The sequence below is a fragment of the Gracilinanus agilis genome, chromosome 2 (genome assembly GCF_016433145.1).
Source record: "Gracilinanus agilis isolate LMUSP501 chromosome 2, AgileGrace, whole genome shotgun sequence".
NCBI lineage: Eukaryota > Metazoa > Chordata > Mammalia > Didelphimorphia > Didelphidae > Gracilinanus > Gracilinanus agilis.
Window position 1 is genome coordinate 193575636 of NC_058131.1, and position 20557 is coordinate 193596192.

The 20557-nt window shown below is 34.9% G+C and overlaps 1 protein-coding gene across 1 annotated transcript; it reads right to left on the reverse strand.

Annotated features, from left to right (window-relative positions):
- Positions 1–326: 326 nt before the first annotated feature.
- On the reverse strand, positions 327–1007 carry LOC123234917 (V-type proton ATPase subunit E 1-like). The gene has a single exon (XM_044660923.1). It carries the CDS (start codon positions 1005–1007, stop codon positions 327–329), a length of 681 nt encoding a protein of 226 aa, XP_044516858.1.
- Between the last annotated feature and the right edge of the window lie 19550 nt (positions 1008–20557).

Consider the following 20557-nt stretch of genomic DNA (forward strand, 5'->3'; position numbering starts at 1 on the left):
TTTAAAGGGGCTTCTTTTGTGTCACTTCCTGTGCCTTCCTCCTAGTTTACATGCCCAATCACAACAGAAACTTTTCTTAGGACTGCCCAGGAGGCAGTAGGTAAATTTTGATTGGTCTCTAGCACACATAGGGTAGAGACCTCCCAACTTGTGAGTTAAGTGGAGTTGCTTATACTTTTGGTGATTAGATATGAGAAAGGGCAAGGTAGATTTAATCTCATTATCACACATCAAAAAGGAGGAACTTTGATAATTGTTTTTTTAATTTTAGACACGTTTATAGCTCATTGATAAGCAGATGGAATGGATTCATCCTCATCAGAGGCTTAGTCCAAAAATTTCCTATTGTTATTAATCCCAAAAAAGGTCACATGAACATCTGGAATCATTTGTTGGGTTATAAGATCCAATCTACTTTCTAGGGTATTAGAAACTTTTATTTTACCATTTCCATTAAATATCTCAATACCTCCAGATATCTCTGCTGAGAGGAATGTTTTCTGATCAACTTGAATATTAAGATCTCTTTTGGCTACAATCTTGTTCAAAGGGATTGCTTTTTGCACTGCAGCCATGACCAGAGGGAGATCATCTTTTTTGTAACAGACAATCATTTGGGGCTCCAGTAATTGGTATAAACACTGAAAGGCAAGGCTATCCAAAAGCACCTGGTACTTGGGAGTATCTTTCATGATACTGGCAAGTCTCTCCTTTGCTTCCTTTATTAAGTCTGAGATAAGGTCGTTTCTGGCTTTGAGGACCCTCAATCTTGCCTGATTCATCAAGTTGGACATCTGAATTTTCTTCTGCTGCTCAATGTGTTTCTCCTTCTTCTCATAATACTCCATTATCTTCAGTCTCTGTGTTTGTACAAGACAACCCTTCTCAAAATTGAATTCTTCTTCTGTCTTTGTATCTATTTCTTTGCCTTTCTCGTTTGCTTCCTGTTTAATGAAAGCCATCATGTGTTTGATCTGCTTTTGGACTTTGGCATTGCTGAGGGCCATGGTGACAGCAGGAACTCTAACACAGAGGTGACAACCTTTTTGTTGTTGTTGTTTTTTTGTTTGTTTTTTAATTTTAAACCCTTAACTTCTGTGTATTGGCTCCTAGGTGGAAGAGTGGTAAGGGTGGACAATGGGGGTCAAGTGAATTGCCCAGGGTCACACAGCTGGGAAGTGGCTGAGGCCGGATTCGAACCTAGGACCTCCCGTCTCTAGGCCTGGCTCCCAATCCACTGAGCTACCCAGCTGCCCCCAGAGGTGACAACCTTTGAGGATGGCAGGAGAGGAAGTGGCAAGAGACGCTGAGTGCTCTGTTTTTTCTTCATTTTACCCCTATGAATTTTGTTATTATTTTTTCCAGCTCAATTAAACAATTAGTTGGTAGTGTTATTGGTATAGCACTAAGTAAATTAAGTTTGATAGAATTGTCATTTTTTATTAAATTGGGTTAGCTTTCCAACAAACAAGTATTATTTCTCCAATTGTTAGCTCTCTATTTGTAGGGAACCTTTTGTGATTGTTTTCATATAGTCACTGGGTTTGTCTTGGCAGGTAGGCTCCCAAATATTTTTCACTTTTTTTTAGTTACTTTAAATGGAATTTCTCTATCTCTTCTTGCTGGATTTTTGTTCGTAATAATGCCAGTAATTTATATGTATTTATTTTATATCCTGCAACTTTGTTGAATTGATTTCAACTAGTCTTAGCTTTTTAGTAGACTTTCCTGTATTCTCTAAGTAAACTATCATTTTCAAAAAGTAACATTTTTTTATCCTCTTTGTCTATCTTTATTACTTTAGTTTCTTTTTCTTGTCTCATTTCTATTATTTGGTATTTCTAGGACTATATTGAAAAGTTATGGTGATAATGAACATCCTTGTTTTACTACTGATCTTACTAGAGAGGTCTTTGGTTTATTCCCATTACAAAAAATACGCTAGTAGTTTTATAGATACTACTTATCAAATTAAGAAAAGATCTATTTACTTTTCTGCTTTTAAGTTTTAAAAAATAGGAAGGACTGTGGCATTCTTGTCAAAAGCCTTTTCTGCATTTATTGATATTATAAATAGATTATATTTGAATCAGCTACTAATGCAATAAATAAGAGTCCTGGGCCTGGAGTTATGAAGATTTAAGTTAGAATCTAACCTTATGAACTATGTGACCCAGACGAATCACTTAATCTCTGTCTCCTCAACTATAAAATGGGAATATTAATCACTCCTATATCATAGGGTTGTTGTAGGGATCAGTTGACATAATATTTGTAAAAAGTTCTTAGTAAGTGGCAGGCACACAGTTGATGCTTAATAAATGCTTATACTTCTGTTCTTAATAATATGATTTTGTCATTATTGTTATTAATAATGTCAATATTTTTATTTTTCTAATATTAAATATGCCCTGCTCTATTGGTATAAATCTAACCTAATCTTAGTATATAATCCTTGTTACATTTTGCTATGGTTTTCAGGGAAATATTTTATTTAAAACATGCATCAATATTCATTAGGGATATTGAACTTTTCTCTGTTTTAACTCTCTCTTGTTTAGATGTCTAGATCTTATTTGTGTTATAGAAGTAATTTTGTGAGATCCCTTCTTTTCCTATGTTTCCCAGACAGCTTATGTAGTACTAGAATGATTTTTAAAATATTTTGTAGAATTAATTTGTAAATCTCATCTTTGTATTTTTCCCTTATGATAGTTTAAGACTTGCTAAGTTTCTTTTTCTCTGAGATTAGGTTATATAAGCATTCTATTTCTTATTTTATTATTCTTGGAATTTTATGTTTTTACAAATATTCATCCCTTTCATTTAGATTAACAGTATTATTCAAATACTGGGTTGAAATAGTTTCTAATAATTTCTTTTATTTCTTCATTCCTTATGACTTCATCTTTTTATTGTTAATAGTAGCAATTTTTTTTCTTTTAATTAATTTTTATCACTGAACTAATAGATAAAACTCCCCCCTGCCCCTCATAGCTGATACACATTTCCACTGGTTTTAACATGTGTCATTGATCAAGACCTATTTCCAAATTGTTGATAGTTGCATTGGTGTAGTCATTTCGAGTCTATATCCCCAATCATGTCCATCTAAATCCATGTGTTCAAGCAGTTGTTTTTATTATGTGTTTCCACTCCTGCAGTTCTTCCTCTGAATGTGGTTAGCGTTCTTTTCCATAAATCCCTCAGAATTGTCCTGGGTCACTGCATTGCTGCTAGAACAGAAGTCCATTACATTCTATTTTACCACAGTGTATTAGTCTCTGTGTACAATGTTCTTCTGGCTCTCCTCATTTCACTCTGCATCAATTCCTGGAGGTCTTTCCAGTTCACATGGAATTCCTCCAGTTTATTATTCCTTTGAGCACAATAGTATTCCATCACCAGCATATACCACAATTTGTTCAGCCATTCCAAAATCAAAGGGCATACCCTCATTTTCCAGTTTTTTGCCACCACAAAAAGCAAAACTATAAATATTTTTGTACAAGTCTGTTTATCTATGATCTCTTTGGGGTACAAACCCAACAATGGTATGATTTTTCTTTTGATGATTGCCTCATATACCCCATAACTCAACGATGTATTCTGAGCTTATTGATGTGTTTCTTTTTTAAACATCCTCTTTAGGGGGGATTGTATTTTTATAAAAATCCAAGTTTAAAAATTTTTTTTGAGAAAACTTTCAGGAAAAGAAGTCTGCTAATGCTTTGAAACCAGAAAATGGACTATTTGCCTGTAGAAACCTACACTGAATCAAGATGATCCAGAAAGGGTGCCTGCAGAAATCTACACTGAAGAAGATCAAAAAATGAACTTTGGGGTGCAACTAATTAAACTTGAGGGGATTGAACAGAATTATTTGAATTGTAAACTCTTATGCCAAAGGGGATTGCCCCCTAATTGGCTTTTTGTCGATGTGCCTAGCAAAACATTGGTTTTGCTCTTTCTATCTCTTCTACTTACCTCTTATCTCTAACTACTGTAGTTAGAATTTAGGGGGTACAAGATGATTATGTCAAATGATCAATTGGGGAGACCAGTCTCCCAAATGATCATAGGGAGGATTGTGATAATTTGATTAAATCTACACTGCCCGTCTTTAGATTTAATCACCAAAGGTTAGAGCACCTCCAATTCGTAACTCACGTGTTCTAGACTGGGTGACGAATCAGAGTCAACTGACTGCCCCCTAGGCAGTCCTATCAGAAGTGTCTATTGTGATTGGACATGCAAAGTGGGAGGGGGCTGCTGGTGAAGAGGGCTACTGATGAAGGAGCTCTTCTGGTCCATGGAGGAGTGCTGGCTAGAACACAAAAACCTTGGTGAGTTTAAAAACTGACTGAATCTTCCTGAACTTCTCTTAAGGAACTTCTTTTAATAGGCTCTGTGAATGAAACAAAGCTCATTCCAGACCTCTGGCCCTCTGACTCACAGTTGAGGGTTAATTAGATCTACCTGGATTAATTAGAGGATTTCAGTAATTTACCTACTTTGTTAGATTCTTATTTCCTTATTTCCCCTCTCTCTTCTCAATTGTAAATAAACTTCCATAAAGTCAATTTTGACTTGAGGTTATTCCTAAATTGGGGCGATTTCCCCTGGTGACCACCTTTTAATATATTGAATCACCAAATCCCTTTTTCCCATTCCCATTCCCATTCCCATTTTTTCCATTCTGGTTGGCAATTTGGAACTATGCCCAAAGAGCTCTAAAAGACTGCCTGCCCTTTGATCTAGTGCTGGTTTTTCAAATCCAGTGCTGTTATATCTATTAGTTCAGTGATAAAAAATTATTTTAGCTTAGAAATAAATTTATTTGTGTGGCGAATAAACAATGCCCTATCAGTGGATTAATTATGTTTAGAGTTACTTTAAAACTTTTTCATGGTTGATTTTTTTTTGAACCCTTACTTTCTGCCTTAGTAATAACTTTAAGACAGAAAGGTAAGTGCTAGGCAAATAGAGTCAAGTGATTTGCCTAGGATCATACAGCTAAGAAGTATCTGAGGCCATATTTAAACCTAGGTCCTCCTGACTAGACCTGGTACTCTTATCTGCTGTGCTACCTAGTTGCCCCATGATTCTTTTCCAATGACAAAAGCCTTGTTCTTTAAAGTTAAGGATGCTAAGGGAATTATTAAATGCATAAACAATTTTAAAATTCTGTCTTTAATTAGTAATACACCAAAAATGGTAGACACAACATGGTGATATTTTTACAAGGAATCTGTCTAGTTTTGTCAGGCCAAAATTTTAATGCCTTAATTTATTTTATTTTTTGAAAATCCCTTATAGCTCCACTTGCCCAACTTCAAAACTTTTTTATGTAACTTTAATTGGAGTTGGAAAAATAATCATGTTCTATAATTTCTGATACATTTTCATTTTATAACTAGATGGTAGTTACTTTAAATGGAAAACACATGACTTTGTGGGCCACCTGGTATATATGAATTTAGAGAATTGATACTAATAAAGGCAAATTCATTAGAAGCCACTGGAGAACTGGAAGTGATCATAGCTTCAAAAATAGGTAAGCACTCTGTTATTTCTCCTTCCATCTTTTTCTTTTCCCCATGGAGGAATTCATCAAGGGTGAGAAGGATGCAGCTTCTACTAGTCAGGTGTTTTAGAGTGAGTTCTTTCTTTGCTGAGTGGGCTACTTGTAAACTCAAAAGTCAATATTTATAGAACTAAGTTTTTTTTTTTAAACACAAATAGTAAACATTTATTAAGCATCTTTTATGTGCTAGGCACTGTACTAAGCCTTGGTGATAAAAATACAAATAAAAGGAAAGTCCTTAAAGGAACTGAAGGTGAGGGAAACAAATGGGTGTCTTAGTGGATAGAGAGCCAGACCTGGATATAAGAGATCCTGGGTTCAAATCTGACCTCAGACACTTCCTAGCTGTGTGACCCTGAGCAAATCACATAACCTTAATTGCCTAGCCCTTGCCATTCTTCAGAACTGATAAAAAAAAAAAAGGAATTGGTAGTGGGGATGGAGATAAAGTAATTGGCGAGGTGATGGGGCTATAGGTACTTAGTTGAAAGAGCACTGCATCTGGAGAAAGGAGATCTGGTATTGAATCATGGCTGTGACATCTACCACAAGACTAATCTTGGGCAACACACTACTTTCTGGGTCTCAATTTATTCATCTACAAAACGAGAGATTTCTTCCTTTCTTGATCAGTTTAAATCCTATGTCTACTCTGTTTTTTGGGCATAGGTGCACCAAAATAATACTGAAAACAGCTAGAATCTCTTGCTACTTTAAGTCACACAGGCATGTTCCTTTCTTAGGGTATAGCCCATCTCAGCAATGCCATATAAAAAACATCACTTAGCAAATCAGTATAGGATAGATGGGGAATCAAAGTAGTCCTATTTGGAAATGAGTGTAGAGAACATTTCTATACAGATATGTCTTAGATTAGTTTATAATTTTCACTTTTGAGATTCTGTGAAACTATGGGATAAGGGAAATAGGAGCATATAGAAAGATATGATAGAAATTCAGATGAAAAATAATGTTCATATAGCCTGAAGTATAATAGTTACCAATAAATGTAAACTCCCTGAAGATAGGGCCAATTTTGTTTTTGTCTTTGGTTTTCACCTGTACCTAACACAGTGCTTGGCCTATGGTAGGTGCATAATATATATTTATTGATTTCAAATGAATTAAATGTCTCTCTAGCAGTAGTTTTCTCCTTGAAAAAAACTTTGTGCTAAGTTACTAAAATATGCATTGTGAACACATGGCACAGAAGGAACAAAATTTATACACCCATCCATCCATCCAACAAATAACTGAACACAGACAATATGCAAGTATTGTCCTCTGTTTTAGTTGAGTCTGAAGAAAGGAACAGGAGGGAATAGGGGTAAAGTCTTTGTGGTCTTTAGTTGACTTTGATCCTCTAAATATGGTTTCTTTCTGTACAGAGTCTTAACCTTTCTATGAGACATTCATATGGTTATTGAAAGATGGCAGTGAGTCGTGGGATTTGTTCAAGGTCTGCCTTTTTCAAGAAAGTATCATTTGTAGGGGAAAGAGATAGTCAGTTATGGAATAAAGGAAAGAAATTTAGCAGATAGTGGAAATGGATTAGAAAAAATAGATGAAGAAAGTGATCTTTTTGGTGCTTCTAATTTCATGATATATATAAAACAAGGCTGAGTCTGAAAGGAATGACAGTTTTATAATGAGATTTAGTACTTTAGACTCAGCTCTTAAGCCCTGTTCTAACTTAGGGACATCAGTTTCAGAGATAGAAGAAATCTTACACCAGAATGATGATGACAATGATGTCATTGACATGTGATTTCTCTTTTCATTTTCTCTGTATGGACTGCTCACCAGCACCAGGTATCCATTCTTCTTCACCTCTGTCTCTTAGAATCCTTAATTTTCCTTCAAATCTCAACTTATACAAGAAATATTTCCTGATATTCCACTCCTCATATTTCTATATGGCATATGTATTTAACATGCATTGTATAACTAGCTCTTATGATAGGTTAGAAGCCACTATTCTAAAGTTGTCAGACTATCATCAATCAGTTAACAAACATTCATTAAATATCTACTATGTGACAGGCATATCTTCAGTAGTTTTTCCTCATTTTCTTCCAATGTTTTTTTTTATAAATATAATGAGATCATGCAAATATATCAACATATCTTTCAGGTTACCAATTACATCCTGTGATTAGATTTAATAAGTCTGATTCTTCATACCCCATAGCATTTTCAATGCCTCAAATCACAGTTTTCAGTTTTGTACATCCTTCTGTCCACTCCTAGAAATTTATGACTAGTAGTAGCAGGAATTTTGATGACTGTGTAGTTGATGGACCAAAGGATTCAGTCAGAAGCCTGATATTCTTTTATCTCTTCCTAGCTATATGTAGTCTAGGGTAAATTATTTTAACTTTCCAAGCTTTGCTTTTCTGATCTTGAGAATAGAGATAATATCACTACCTACCTCCAGGATTTTGTGAAGTTAAAAGGAGGTCATAGTTAGAAAATGATTGCTGTTTTCTATGGTAAATTTGACAGTAAGGGCTGATGCGAGATTCCTAAAACAATGGTGTGTGTCCTGATCCAGTAACTGGGAACCATTGAAGTTGAGAAAATAAGATACAAAAACCTGTCTGAAGTGCTCAATGACCTAAGTTCCACAAATGATCATTTGGAGATGAAATTAGAATCAAGACTGCCCCTCATTTTATAGTATAAAAGGTCCTAAAGATAGAAAGTCATAAGGCTAAAACTTAGATCCACGTCTTATTCTTAATGTAGTGTTTATTTCTATGATCTCATACTGTTTTTCCTTTCAAATTAAAATTTAGTCTATCGTTCATTTTTGTATTTCTTTCATCCTACCCTAACTTCTACACTGGACTAAAAACTCTCCAAGGGTAGATTCTGGGATTCTGAACCATCCCAACATTGCTAGTGTCCAGCACATGGTAGTGCCCATCACTGAATCTCCACAATTAATTGCTTAATATAGTTGAACATGTGAGCATCTAACTACATGTCTGAGTGGTTGCATCACTGAATCTTGAATATGGTCTGTAATTGCATAAAATCTGGGGAAGTGAAAATTGAGGTGCTTGATGTACTATTAGTTTCTATAGCCCCTTAGTTGTTAAAGTCTGAAGTACAACATTAGAAGATCATCTGGAAATGGAATTTTTTTTCTGCCTTACTCTCTAATCATTTAACAAGTCACACTTAGTCAATTTTAGAATACAATGTGGGTTAGAAAGTAGTATTTCCGTTAATGCAAAGTTGATGTTCTTTTGGCTACCTGCCAATGTTTTAAGTAGTGCTTTTGAAAATCTTTGCAGCCTTTCCTTGTACATCTGTGCTGTGCTCTTCTGTCTTAATTAAGAAGTGAGTAACAAGTCACTGAACAGATTAAGTGACTTTAACTTAATTCAATTCAGAACATATAAATAAACAAATGAAGACAGGAAAAAAACACCTTGCCTACTGGTCTAATAAAAAAATTTTTTTCAGCTCATCTAAGGCTTTGCATCACAATGTACAAGCTGAAAACATTTCAAATATTTCATCTGACCCTATCTAATTAATGCCCCTGTTTCACATTCCACTTAACTTTTCATTAAGTTAATATTTTTCTTTAAATAATCTTCTGACTCAAACATGACTGTTCTACTTTTCACTTTTGATAACAATTGGCATATAGTCTAGTCACTTGTGCATATCACTGCAAAGATTAAAATCAAATACTGTGCAAAATAATGTTCACATGGAAGATTTAAAAATTATTTTTAATATAAAATTCTGCCACCACAAGATATAACTGCATTAAAAGGAAATGATGGAAAACAATCTTAAATATTTTTAGGATCAGCACCAGTGGAGGCCATGCTCACACTGATGAGATTACAGACCCACTGATATAGCAGAAATGAATTATATGTCAATTAGTATTTATTAAATCAACTGGGTTGTTAACAATGGAATGAAGAGAAGAGATAATATCCCATTTTTTATCCAGTGAATAGGTATGATTTGCCTGGGTGGTCTTAATTACATAGTATTTTGAGGCAAATACAGCCAGGCCCCTCAATAGGTCAATGTTGACTGACCACATGCTTGGGTTTCTGCTCAATGCCTTTGACATGTTTCCTTCTCTACTCCTAGCCACCCATTGCCTCCACTTGTGGGAATATCCAATAAGAGTTGACTATAACCATAACTGCTTCATAGTACCCGCATCCTCGTTTCTTTCTATTAATAATAAAAACTCTAGTCCTTCTTAATTCTAGAACTTTCCATCTGTTGATTATTTATAATTTATTTTACATATAACTTATTTATCCATAGTTGTTTGCATGTTGTTCACCCCATTAGATTATGAGTTCCTTGAGGGCAGATACTGCCTTTCCCTTTCTTTCAGTCATCAGATATTAGCCCACTAGCAGGCACTTAATAAATAGTAGCTCAACAACTGAAGTTTCATTTACTTAACACTTTGAATGCATTATTTAATTTAATCCTAATAACAACTGTGAGGTAATTACTATTATTTCTGTTCAGACCTATTATTTCATCAGTTTTGGAAAACTCAGTCCCCTGACTCTGATAGGTAATTCATCTGTAATTTATATTTCACCTTTAATTCATATTCTTAGAGAGTTTCTTGGGGTCATTGAGAAGTTATGTGACTTAACCAGAATCACACAGTTAGTATATGTCAAAGTGAAGATTTACACTTTGGTCTTCTAATTTCAAGCTACTCTGCTAATGAGGTTTTCAGGGCAGTTCAAAACCGTTTCTTTTTGGACAAAAATCTGGAAATTGTGCTATGAAACATATTTTCTTTCCAGAATGAAAGTCTTAGAATTGGAACATCAAAAGAAATTTAGTTTATTCCTTATATAAATAATGAATCCCTGAACATTAATCTTTTAGCTTTCACTTGAAGATTGCCAGTGATTAGAACTCATCAGGGCTCCAAGAAGTCCATTTTCCATTTGTACAGTTCTAATTTTTCATTTTTTTTGCTATTGTTGAGTCCAAATTAGCCTTTTTTGTAATTTTTACATTTTGAAAAGAGAGGGGAATTATCCAGATAAATACAATGGTCCTTGAAAGGACTGATGCATAGGGGATTCCTACACATCTTATATATCTAAATAGATATATACCTATATATGTTATATATACATATATGTGGTATATTTAATATTTATGTTTATATATGTATATCTACAGATATATATNATTTTCTTTCCAGAATGAAAGTCTTAGAATTGGAACATCAAAAGAAATTTAGTTTATTCCTTATATAAATAATGAATCCCTGAACATTAATCTTTTAGCTTTCACTTGAAGATTGCCAGTGATTAGAACTCATCAGGGCTCCAAGAAGTCCATTTTCCATTTGTACAGTTCTAATTTTTCATTTTTTTTGCTATTGTTGAGTCCAAATTAGCCTTTTTTGTAATTTTTACATTTTGAAAAGAGAGGGGAATTATCCAGATAAATACAATGGTCCTTGAAAGGGCTGATGCATAGGGGATTCCTACACATCTTATATATCTAAATAGATATATACCTATATATGTTATATATACATATATGTGGTATATTTAATATTTATGTTTATATATGTATATCTACATATATATATATATATATATTTAGTGCTATTCCTTCATGCCAAAGAATCTTGAAATCTCAGAGTTGAAAGAGATCTTAGAAGTTCATTCTCTTCCTATGTATTTCCTTCATTATAAATAGTTGTTCTCATATATCTGCTGATTTGGCATTTGCCGATTCAGTTTCCTGAGGTTAACCATAGAGGGAAAAAAACGGGAAAAAAAAAGAAAAATTAGAAAATTCCAGAAAAAAGTGGTTTATAAATTTTAAACTGCCTGCCAAGCAAGTATAGACTGTAACATGTAGTCTGCCAGTCTAATACATGACTCATTTCCTTTTGTCCCCATAATTCTTATTCCCTTGTGAAACTTTCCTCCAGTCTGCCTCTAGTGTTTTTGTTGATCACATTAACTTGTAGCATTTTCATAGTGTTTTTGTTAAAGAAGTCCTTCTTTATTGATATGATGGCCCCTAAGGTCAAGAGTAATTGGGCTGTTAATACAATTGTGCCCCCATATTCAGCAATTTGGTAATATAGAATTTATATTATAGTAAGGGCTTCAATGCATAAAAAACTGCCTGGAAAACACTCTAAGGCAGGAGTTGGCAACGTATGGCTCTCGAGCCATAAAGTCAATTTTTTTTCAGGCGCTATTACACGAGCGCACACTGTGAGCACTGTACGGCTCTCACAAAATTACATTTTGAAAAATGTGGTGTTTATGACTCTCACGGCCAAAAGGGTTGTCGACCCCTGCTCTAAGGCATGACTAGGATGTTAAAGTGTAATAAATAAAAATGCTAAGTAAAGTCAGAGGGATGGTTTAGAGGACAGACAGTTTGTAGAAGGCAATGAGAAAATATTTGAATTAGACTTTCAGAATCATTTGAATGTTTAAGGAAGGAGAATGAGGACATTCAAGGAATAGGGAATAGTATAAGAAAAAACAGGGGCAAGAAAATGTGAGATATTTGGGAGAGCATAGAATGCTTGGAGAGAAGTGTTGTTCAGTAGTTTTTTTTTAGTTGTATCTGATTCTTCATGTCTCCTTTGAGGTTTTCTTGGCAAAGATCCTGGAGTGGTTTGTCATTTCCTTTTTTAGCTCTTTTTATATAAGACCTTGTGCCCAGGGTCACACAACTAGTAGGAGTTTGAGGTTAGATTTACAATTCAGGAAGCTAGTCTTCCTGACTCTAGTCCTGTTACCCTATCCACTGCGCCACTGAACTGTTCCCTTGGAAGGGAGAAACATGAGATAAAACTGGAAATGTGAAGTGTTAATGTAGGCTTTTTCTAAGGTGGGGGCAATAGGAATAGATGTTATAGAGGTAGAATTGACATGATTTATTAACTAAATGAGTAGGAGAAATGGGGGAAAGGGGGTAGCTAAAGATACAGCAGGGTTTTGAGGATAGAACACAGTAAATATTTATGTCATTTCTAAAAATGGTGAAATGAGAAGGAGCAGGTTTTAGGAGAAAGACAAGCTGTTTAATATATTTTGAGTTTGAGGTCCTGGAGGGATAGCCAAGTGGAGAGATGTCTTCTAAGCAGGTAATGGTGTCTATTTGGGGCTGAAGTGAGAGATTAAGTCTGAAAACCCAGCTGTTTTTCTTATGATAGTTTCTCGACATCTGGCCTGATTTGCCTATTTGATTAATATCTGAATGCTTCTTACATTTATTTCAGGCTTGTATTTATTTTAGATAATAAAATGCTAGATTAGGTTGTATTTACTTGACTTGCTTTTCTGTAGGGTGCTGTACAGTGCTATGGGCAAGACAGGCACATCATACATATATTTCATGATAATGAAGATAGTAAATATGTTTGTCTTTAGTAGATGTTGTTCTCATTCTAAGTTGCCTTGGGAAATGAATTCATTTCATACAGTTTTTTAATTTTTGTTTTAGAGAACTGGTGTTCCTGAGGATCAGAAGTGGGAAGAAAATGTTATCCTTTAAAAAGGGTCCACCTTGTATCATTAACCTAGCTACTGGGGAAGGACTTGACTAGCTTCTTGATGCAACAGTGACATCCCAAGTAAAAATGAGTAAGATAAGATACTCACAGATTTTTCTGAGGATTCTAGGATTTGAAGAGACTCCCTACTATTTCGAATTTCTTCATCCCTTATCCATGAGCCACATTTAGGTGTTCTCTTCTAAAGGAAGCTATGAAGGAGGATGTTATTGACATTTTTAAACAAGTTTTTATTGCAGTCTTTTGCTTTTTATATCACCTATGTCTCAATGTAACTTTCCCCTCTGTTCTCAGAGAGCCATCCCTTACAATAATAATAAAAAAAATTTTAAAGAGGAATAAAGAAGCTAAAGAAACCCCAACAGAGCAAAGAGGTTTAATGATATGTGTTTTGTTCCAAATGTTCCAATTCTGCAAAGAAGTAGTGGGAGATGCCTTATTTGGGGCCAAACTTGGTTATTATAAATCAATAACATTTTGATGATTTTGTTACTGATGTTCTTTCCATCACATTTTTGTAATTGTTATGTTTATTGTTATCTTGTTTTTACTTTTCTTTTCATCAGATCACATGTCTTTCCATGTGTCTCTGAATTCCTTTCATAATTTTATAGTTAATTAATGTTACATTATATTGATGTATTATGATTTGTTTAGTCATCCATCAGAAGATGGACATCTACTTTGTTTCCAATTCTTTGTTACCTGAACAACTGATCTAAATACTTTGGAGTACATGGAACCTTTTATTCATTCATTTATTCATTCATTTATTCATTCATTTATTCATTTATTCATTCATTTATTCATTTATTCATTCATTCATTCATTCATTTATTTGTTTATTTGTTTATTTTGACATTGACTTCATTTCCTCTATATCTCTTGAATTCGACTTCCAATCAAGCATTTTGGAATCAGAAAATTATTTACTACTGGCAAAGAGCCAGATCCCTGATATAATATGATTTCTCTTTAAAATGCAAACAAGTTATCCCAGTGGGAGCTGGTTCAGAGTTTAATTAGGCTTTTTTGTGTAGAACCAATTTAAACTGACAGAAGGATCATTTGGTCCACTAATATCAGCTGGAAGGGTTCTGAGAACCAATCAAGAAAACTATTAATTTGGACCATTTGTCTTTATGGCTTCAGGAGGATGAATTCCTAACATAGGAACAAAGGCTTAATGTTGAATGGACCAAAGGTAAATTCAACCCATATAATCCCAGGCAAGTCATTCAGCCTCTTGGTACCTCAGTTTCCTCATTTAGAAAATGAAATGACATACAAACCCCCTTATTTTTACAGATGAGGAACATTTTGTGTTTGACACATTTTTTTTTTTTGGATGTAGGAAACAAATCTCTGTCCCATACTTGGTCCATATTGCTTGCCAAATATCTTTCTTCTCTCCACTCCCATTCTCTGTGAGTGTATGTAGACACTAGAAATGCACCAAAACCTTAATGTTAAGTAATTTATTTCTGTGGCACCAGAGTATATGGGATATAGTGAGCCAAAGAATGTATGAGAAAATGGAGGCATCTCATTGATGGTCAGGTTCCCTCATGATCTGGTTGGATCATGTAAATGAGTCCAGTACTGAGAGGGATCACTTAGGTAGAGAGAATAGATGAGATGCTCCAACCTTTTGGGCCAAAGGAATAGTTCTTTCTTTTTTTTTTTAAATTGAATTTTATTTTTAAATTTCTATATATATATATATATATGTTGTCTCTCTCCAAATAGAAGCTCAGTTCTTAAAGATAAGAATGATTTCCTTTTTTTCTTTGTATTCTTAACTTCTAGCACAGTGCCTGGCATATAGTAGGCACTTAACAAATGTTTCTTAAGTGAATGAATGAATAACATGCAATGAAAAGAAGACTTAGTCATTGTCCTCAAGTAGTTAATAGTGTATAGGGTACTTCACAGAGTGAATATTCATGCAATGCTTTGTTTTCATGATTAATATAGCCCTCATCTCATGCCAGCTCTTACTGTAGCTATTTGTGTACATCTTATATCTCCCACTCCACTGTAAACTCCTTGAGGACAGGGACCATTTTTTTTGAACCTTTCAGTATTTTATATTTATTGGGCATGGTTCCATATTGCTATCCCTAATGGTTGTATCAATTCATAGTTCTACCAACAACAGCTTTTTAGGGGCCCAAGTTTTCCCACATTTCCTCTAACATTTATTATTTATATTTTTGGTAATATTAACCAATCTGGTAGGTGTAAGATGGCATCTCAGAATTGTTTTAATGTGTATTTCTCTAATCAATAGTAATTTGGAGCATTTTTTCCCCATAGGATGATAGATAGTTTTAATTTCTTCATCTGAGAAATGCCTGTTCATCAGCCTGTTTAAGCATTTATTAATTGGGAAATGCTTTGCATTCTTATAAATTTGACTCCGTTTTCTATATACTTGAGAAATGAGACCTATGCCAAAGAACCATATTTTCTTCTTAAAATTTATCACCTTTATATTTCTAGATCTGGAATAGATAGGGAATGTTCAAGTCAGCCTAGGGAAGATAGAATTACTCTAATTTTACTATTTTCTACAAAGAATTCTATTAAAATCCTTGGTACTTAAACTACAAGATACTTATATTTTTCTAATTCAACAGATATTAGCAGTGCTTTGTAGTGATAATCATTGGAATATGGATTGGACTAGATAACTTCCGAAGTCTTCCCAACAAGGTTCCCTTGGTCTGAAATCATTGAGTCTATAAATACTCCCTTGTTATGGACATTCTATTTTCCTCTTCCATGGAAAGCATTTTTTTTTGGGGGGGGGGAGGTAATGAGGAGACATACTTTTCCTTAGTTAACATTAAGATGCATCTGGTAATTTTTGAGATTTATCAGACTTAGCTTTCTACTTAGAAATTGGCCATTCATGCCTTATGATGATCAGCTGGGCTGCTTCCTCTGAGGAAAGAGTCTTTTTCATATTGAGCCTATGCTATTTTAAAGTAAACTAGAATGTCATGAAAACACAATCCCTTGGAGAGGAATAACAGCTATTTGTCCTTTCTCTTATTTTGCACCAAGTGATGCCAATTGGTTGGTGATTATCATTTGCAATTACTCATTCTGGGTAATGCTACTAGCATATGTCAGTATTGTCATATGTGTTTGTGTTTTTTGATGTTTCTGACAAAAAGAAGCAGACATGCTTTTAAAGCATGCTCTTTCTTGGTATTAACAATTAGGAATCCAGGTAGCTATTTATCAGTTTCTGAGGGGGGGGATGAAGATAACGACCAAGAATGGCAAGGTCCTTTAGAAGGAAATATGAAAGCGTTTATTTGTGACCTTTATTCTTCTGTACTTTTAAAATAAAAGTGCAACCATTATTATTTTCAATCACAAGAAAATAGGAACATAAATGGCAACTTTGTCAGTCATCCCCACCATATTGTCCTATATGTGGTGACAGGTTTGAGTCTCCACCATATCTTAAAAAACAAACCCTTTTTAAGTAAGAAATTTTTAGGAGGTAATTTTCAAGTATGTTATTTTATCAAGATTGTAAAATGAAAAGGAAATATAGAGATGAAAAATTAAAGCATGATGGAAAAGGGTCTTTTAGAAGATTCATGTGAATTCTTATCATATAATGTCATGGAAGTCAAACATTTGTATTCTTGTACTTATAGTCAAGAAGGTCATGGTTAAGATCCTACCCCTGCCACTTAATAGTTATGTGATCATTGGCAAATCACTTGAACTCTTAAAATTTAGTTTCTTCCTCTGAAAAATGGGTATAATCAAATCAGTTATTGCTTACCTTGTAAAGCTGATTGTGATATTCTAATGTTTTATACCTCTGGACTACATGCTTTCCAAGATGCTTTTAAACTCTAAGATTTGATGATTCTTTGATTTTTCCTTTATTTGTCAATTAGTTTAGTTGGCTGATTATATTGGGCCATTCATAACTAATCATATGTTTTTGCACTGACTACCTATTTCACTCCTTGCCAATATGTAATTTTCACTGCCCCCTTGTAGAAGACCAATTGGAGAAATAGGGTCTGGATAGGTCCTGTTATCTGGATTCCCTATGTGACCAATCCAGGCTGAGGCAGTCTGAAAAGCTCTGGTATCAGCAGGTTGGTTAATACAAAAACAACTTGACCCCTCCAGGAGGCTATTGGAAGTCATTTAGAGAAATAGAGTCTGTAATAGATATTTTACCTGGATCCCATTACAAAATCATCGGCAAGTGAAACTGTGTGTATTATTTTTTCTGCACTGCATGTCAGGACACAGACAGAATGGGCCATCTAAGGTAAAAATCTGAGACTCGTCTTTTGACTCATTTTCAGACCCCCGCCTTTTCTTAATATTCTTATTGGAAAGCTTTGAGTCCTTAGCAGACCAGCAGCTACTGAGTTAACCATTTTTTTCCTTGATAATTAAAAAGCCTGAATTCTAAAAAATATAGTCAAGGCTGGACACAGACAAAGCTAGACAAAACTTTATCTGACCAGGTACAGTCCTATAATTTAAGAGGATAGGACTCAATTAGTAAAAATCTCTATGAAATATATTTCTGCTCCCAGAATTAATCCTCTACTAATTGGTAGTTGGAATTTGGCCTTTGACCCTGGATCTGTCTCTCTACTTTTTAGACTTTAATGGGTTTTTGTATGATTTGTGACCCCTTCATAGCTGTGATTCTTTCTCTGTGTTCTTTGTTTGAAACCAGTATATAATAAACTCAAAACTCCATGAAGTTGGAGCAACTATAGGCTAATCACTAGTCTGGCTGTTCTCAGTTTTCTGTTTCTGGTCTTTTCAATACAATGCCATTAAACACCACTCAGGACCCCCCAAAATATAGAGCTGGCTCTCTATACCCGCTCACTTCTCACTCAGAACTGATTGGGAATGAAAAATAGAATTTATTTGCAAGTGCTTCAGCTTCATTCTTAGAAAAACCTCTGACCTGGTATATGGAAAGACTTGTTTCTGCTGCTAAGTGGTAAGCAAGTCATGACTTCCCTGGATCTCTATTTTTTTGTATACCAAAAGCTATTGGGCAAGATGGTCTTTAAACTTCCCTTAAATATTAATATTCTATGAATTTAATTTTGTCTGAAAGGATATTATGGGAGAGAGTGTCATGTGCTATATCTTGCTGAAATTATGTACACTACCTCAAACAGCATTTTCTTTATTTGTCAGCTCAATACTATTTAAAAAATGAAATGTCTAGGTTTTATGTGTTTTTCTTAGTAGTGGATGAACTCTTGTGGCCTTCTAGTAACTACTGTTCTTGTTTTGAAATGCTTACAAACCATTCTTTTAACACTTCTTTCAAGGATTTTGACAGGAATTGACATCAAACCTACTAATTTTTTCAAGATTCATGTATTCTCCCTTCTTGGAATGGCTTTCTTGTGCCACCCTTATTCACACTGGCTTAAAACTTACCACTAGAGGTTCTATAATTACTTACTCAAATAAATCCTTCCCTTCTTTCAAATACAATAGAATCAAAATAGAAGGTAGCTTGTTGTGGATTTTGAAACATCAGGAGGCACAGTTAGATCTGTGCCTAAGTTCTAGAAAACATGTGAGCTATAAAGATACAGTAAGCTATAAAGATTTAATTTTACTCCTAGTGGTATGCCAGGCAGCTGAGGACCAGTTGAGTTATTGTAAGTGTGGAGAGGCTTATTACTGGAAGGTTGATCACTACCTCATGAAATATTTTGGCTACAACAGCTCATGAAGACTATCTCTTGAGACATAAAAGGGTTCTTATTTGTATTAGTAGAGACAATGCCTGTACTGATAAAGTCAAATACATGCTGAAGTTGAAGAAACACCTTGAGCTTGTTAGGAAGGCAGCATCAATAAGGATCAATTAACTGCCCACTATTTGTCAGCTCTTGAGGACACACAAAATAAAATAGTCATGGCCCTCAAGGAGATTACATTCTATTCATTCTATGGAGAGAAATAGCAAATATACACATATATCATATCAGATCATATCTATCTATAAAATAGCACACATCAAATAGCACACATCTACATGTAACTACATCTATAGAGCTATCTATAGAGAGATAGAAAGATAGAAAGATAGATAGATAGAGATATATATTACCTGTGATTTCATTGGTATAGGGAATTTTCTGGAAGACAAAAACACTCTCTACCAATGTAGATCAATACCTCCTCCCTTATATTCTTATCCAAAGCAGAGAGAGTTAAGTGACTTGCTCAAGGTTGTGGAGCCAGTGTATGTTAGAGGAGGAACTTGAACCCATATCTTGGTTCTGAAACTGACTTTCATTGCACTACAGGATGCTACCTTCTCATACTATATACGTACACACATATGTTCATAATGTATTGTAAAGGCAGAGTGTGAGAAAAGAAAATTCTTCATAGAATGTTGCATGCTGAGAGCATAAGCCAACAGTATCACTTCAAGGAAGCAAAGGAATTTTGGGAAAGATTCCAAAGGAAGGGGCTTTTGGATTGAGGAGCTTAAGGTGGAAAGAAGGAGAGGAGCTTTCTCCAGATGATTCAAGAGCCAAACCTGAGGGTTTTTCCTGGACTTGTGTTAATCTTTAAAGCCTGTTTCCCTGCCAGCATCCATTAAATCATCAAGAACAAGATCACTTGATCTTTGGGGAGTCAGACTCTAATCTGGGAGTGTATCCCCAAACTCCCAGTCCTCATCTTGTCTTACAAAGAGACCTACTTAAAATAATTTGTAATTTAGTAATAGGATAGAATAGAGATAGGGGGGAAGGGAAGGAGAAACTTTGGTTTGAAGCCAAAATTGGCGCCCCAAAGGGATGGACCTTGGGGCTTAGATCTTTAGGGCTACCTTGTTCCCTCTGCCCATCATTTTCATCAACTACCCTGATTAACCTATAATAAATTATATCCCAGTCAGATAAAAGGTTCCAAGCTTATTCACAGGCAAAGAGGGAAAGAGGGTCTGGGAGCAGTTGCTTATCTGAGACTGCCATTGAGCTAGACTCCCTAATTTTGCAGAGTTGTACAGCTAATGGCGGGGGGGGGGGGGAAGAGGGGCTTTAGTTCACAGAGTGTCTGTGCCAGTTCGGCCAGGGTCTCTACCCACCTCATTAATTGAGATAGCCTTCCCACTGTCATCCAACGCTGGCTCCCATTCTCTGGATGTCCATCATTCCAGAGAAACCCCCTCAGTTTGTCAAGTGTTAGTGGCACTTTGAGGGGAGGGTTGAGAGATTCAATCTCACTGGTCCATCTCTCTTTATCACCTCACCTCTCTCAAAGATAGCCATTAATATAGCATAAGGACTTTATATATGTCTACATGTGTATATATACACACAACTACATATTCATTTTGGGAGTACAGCATG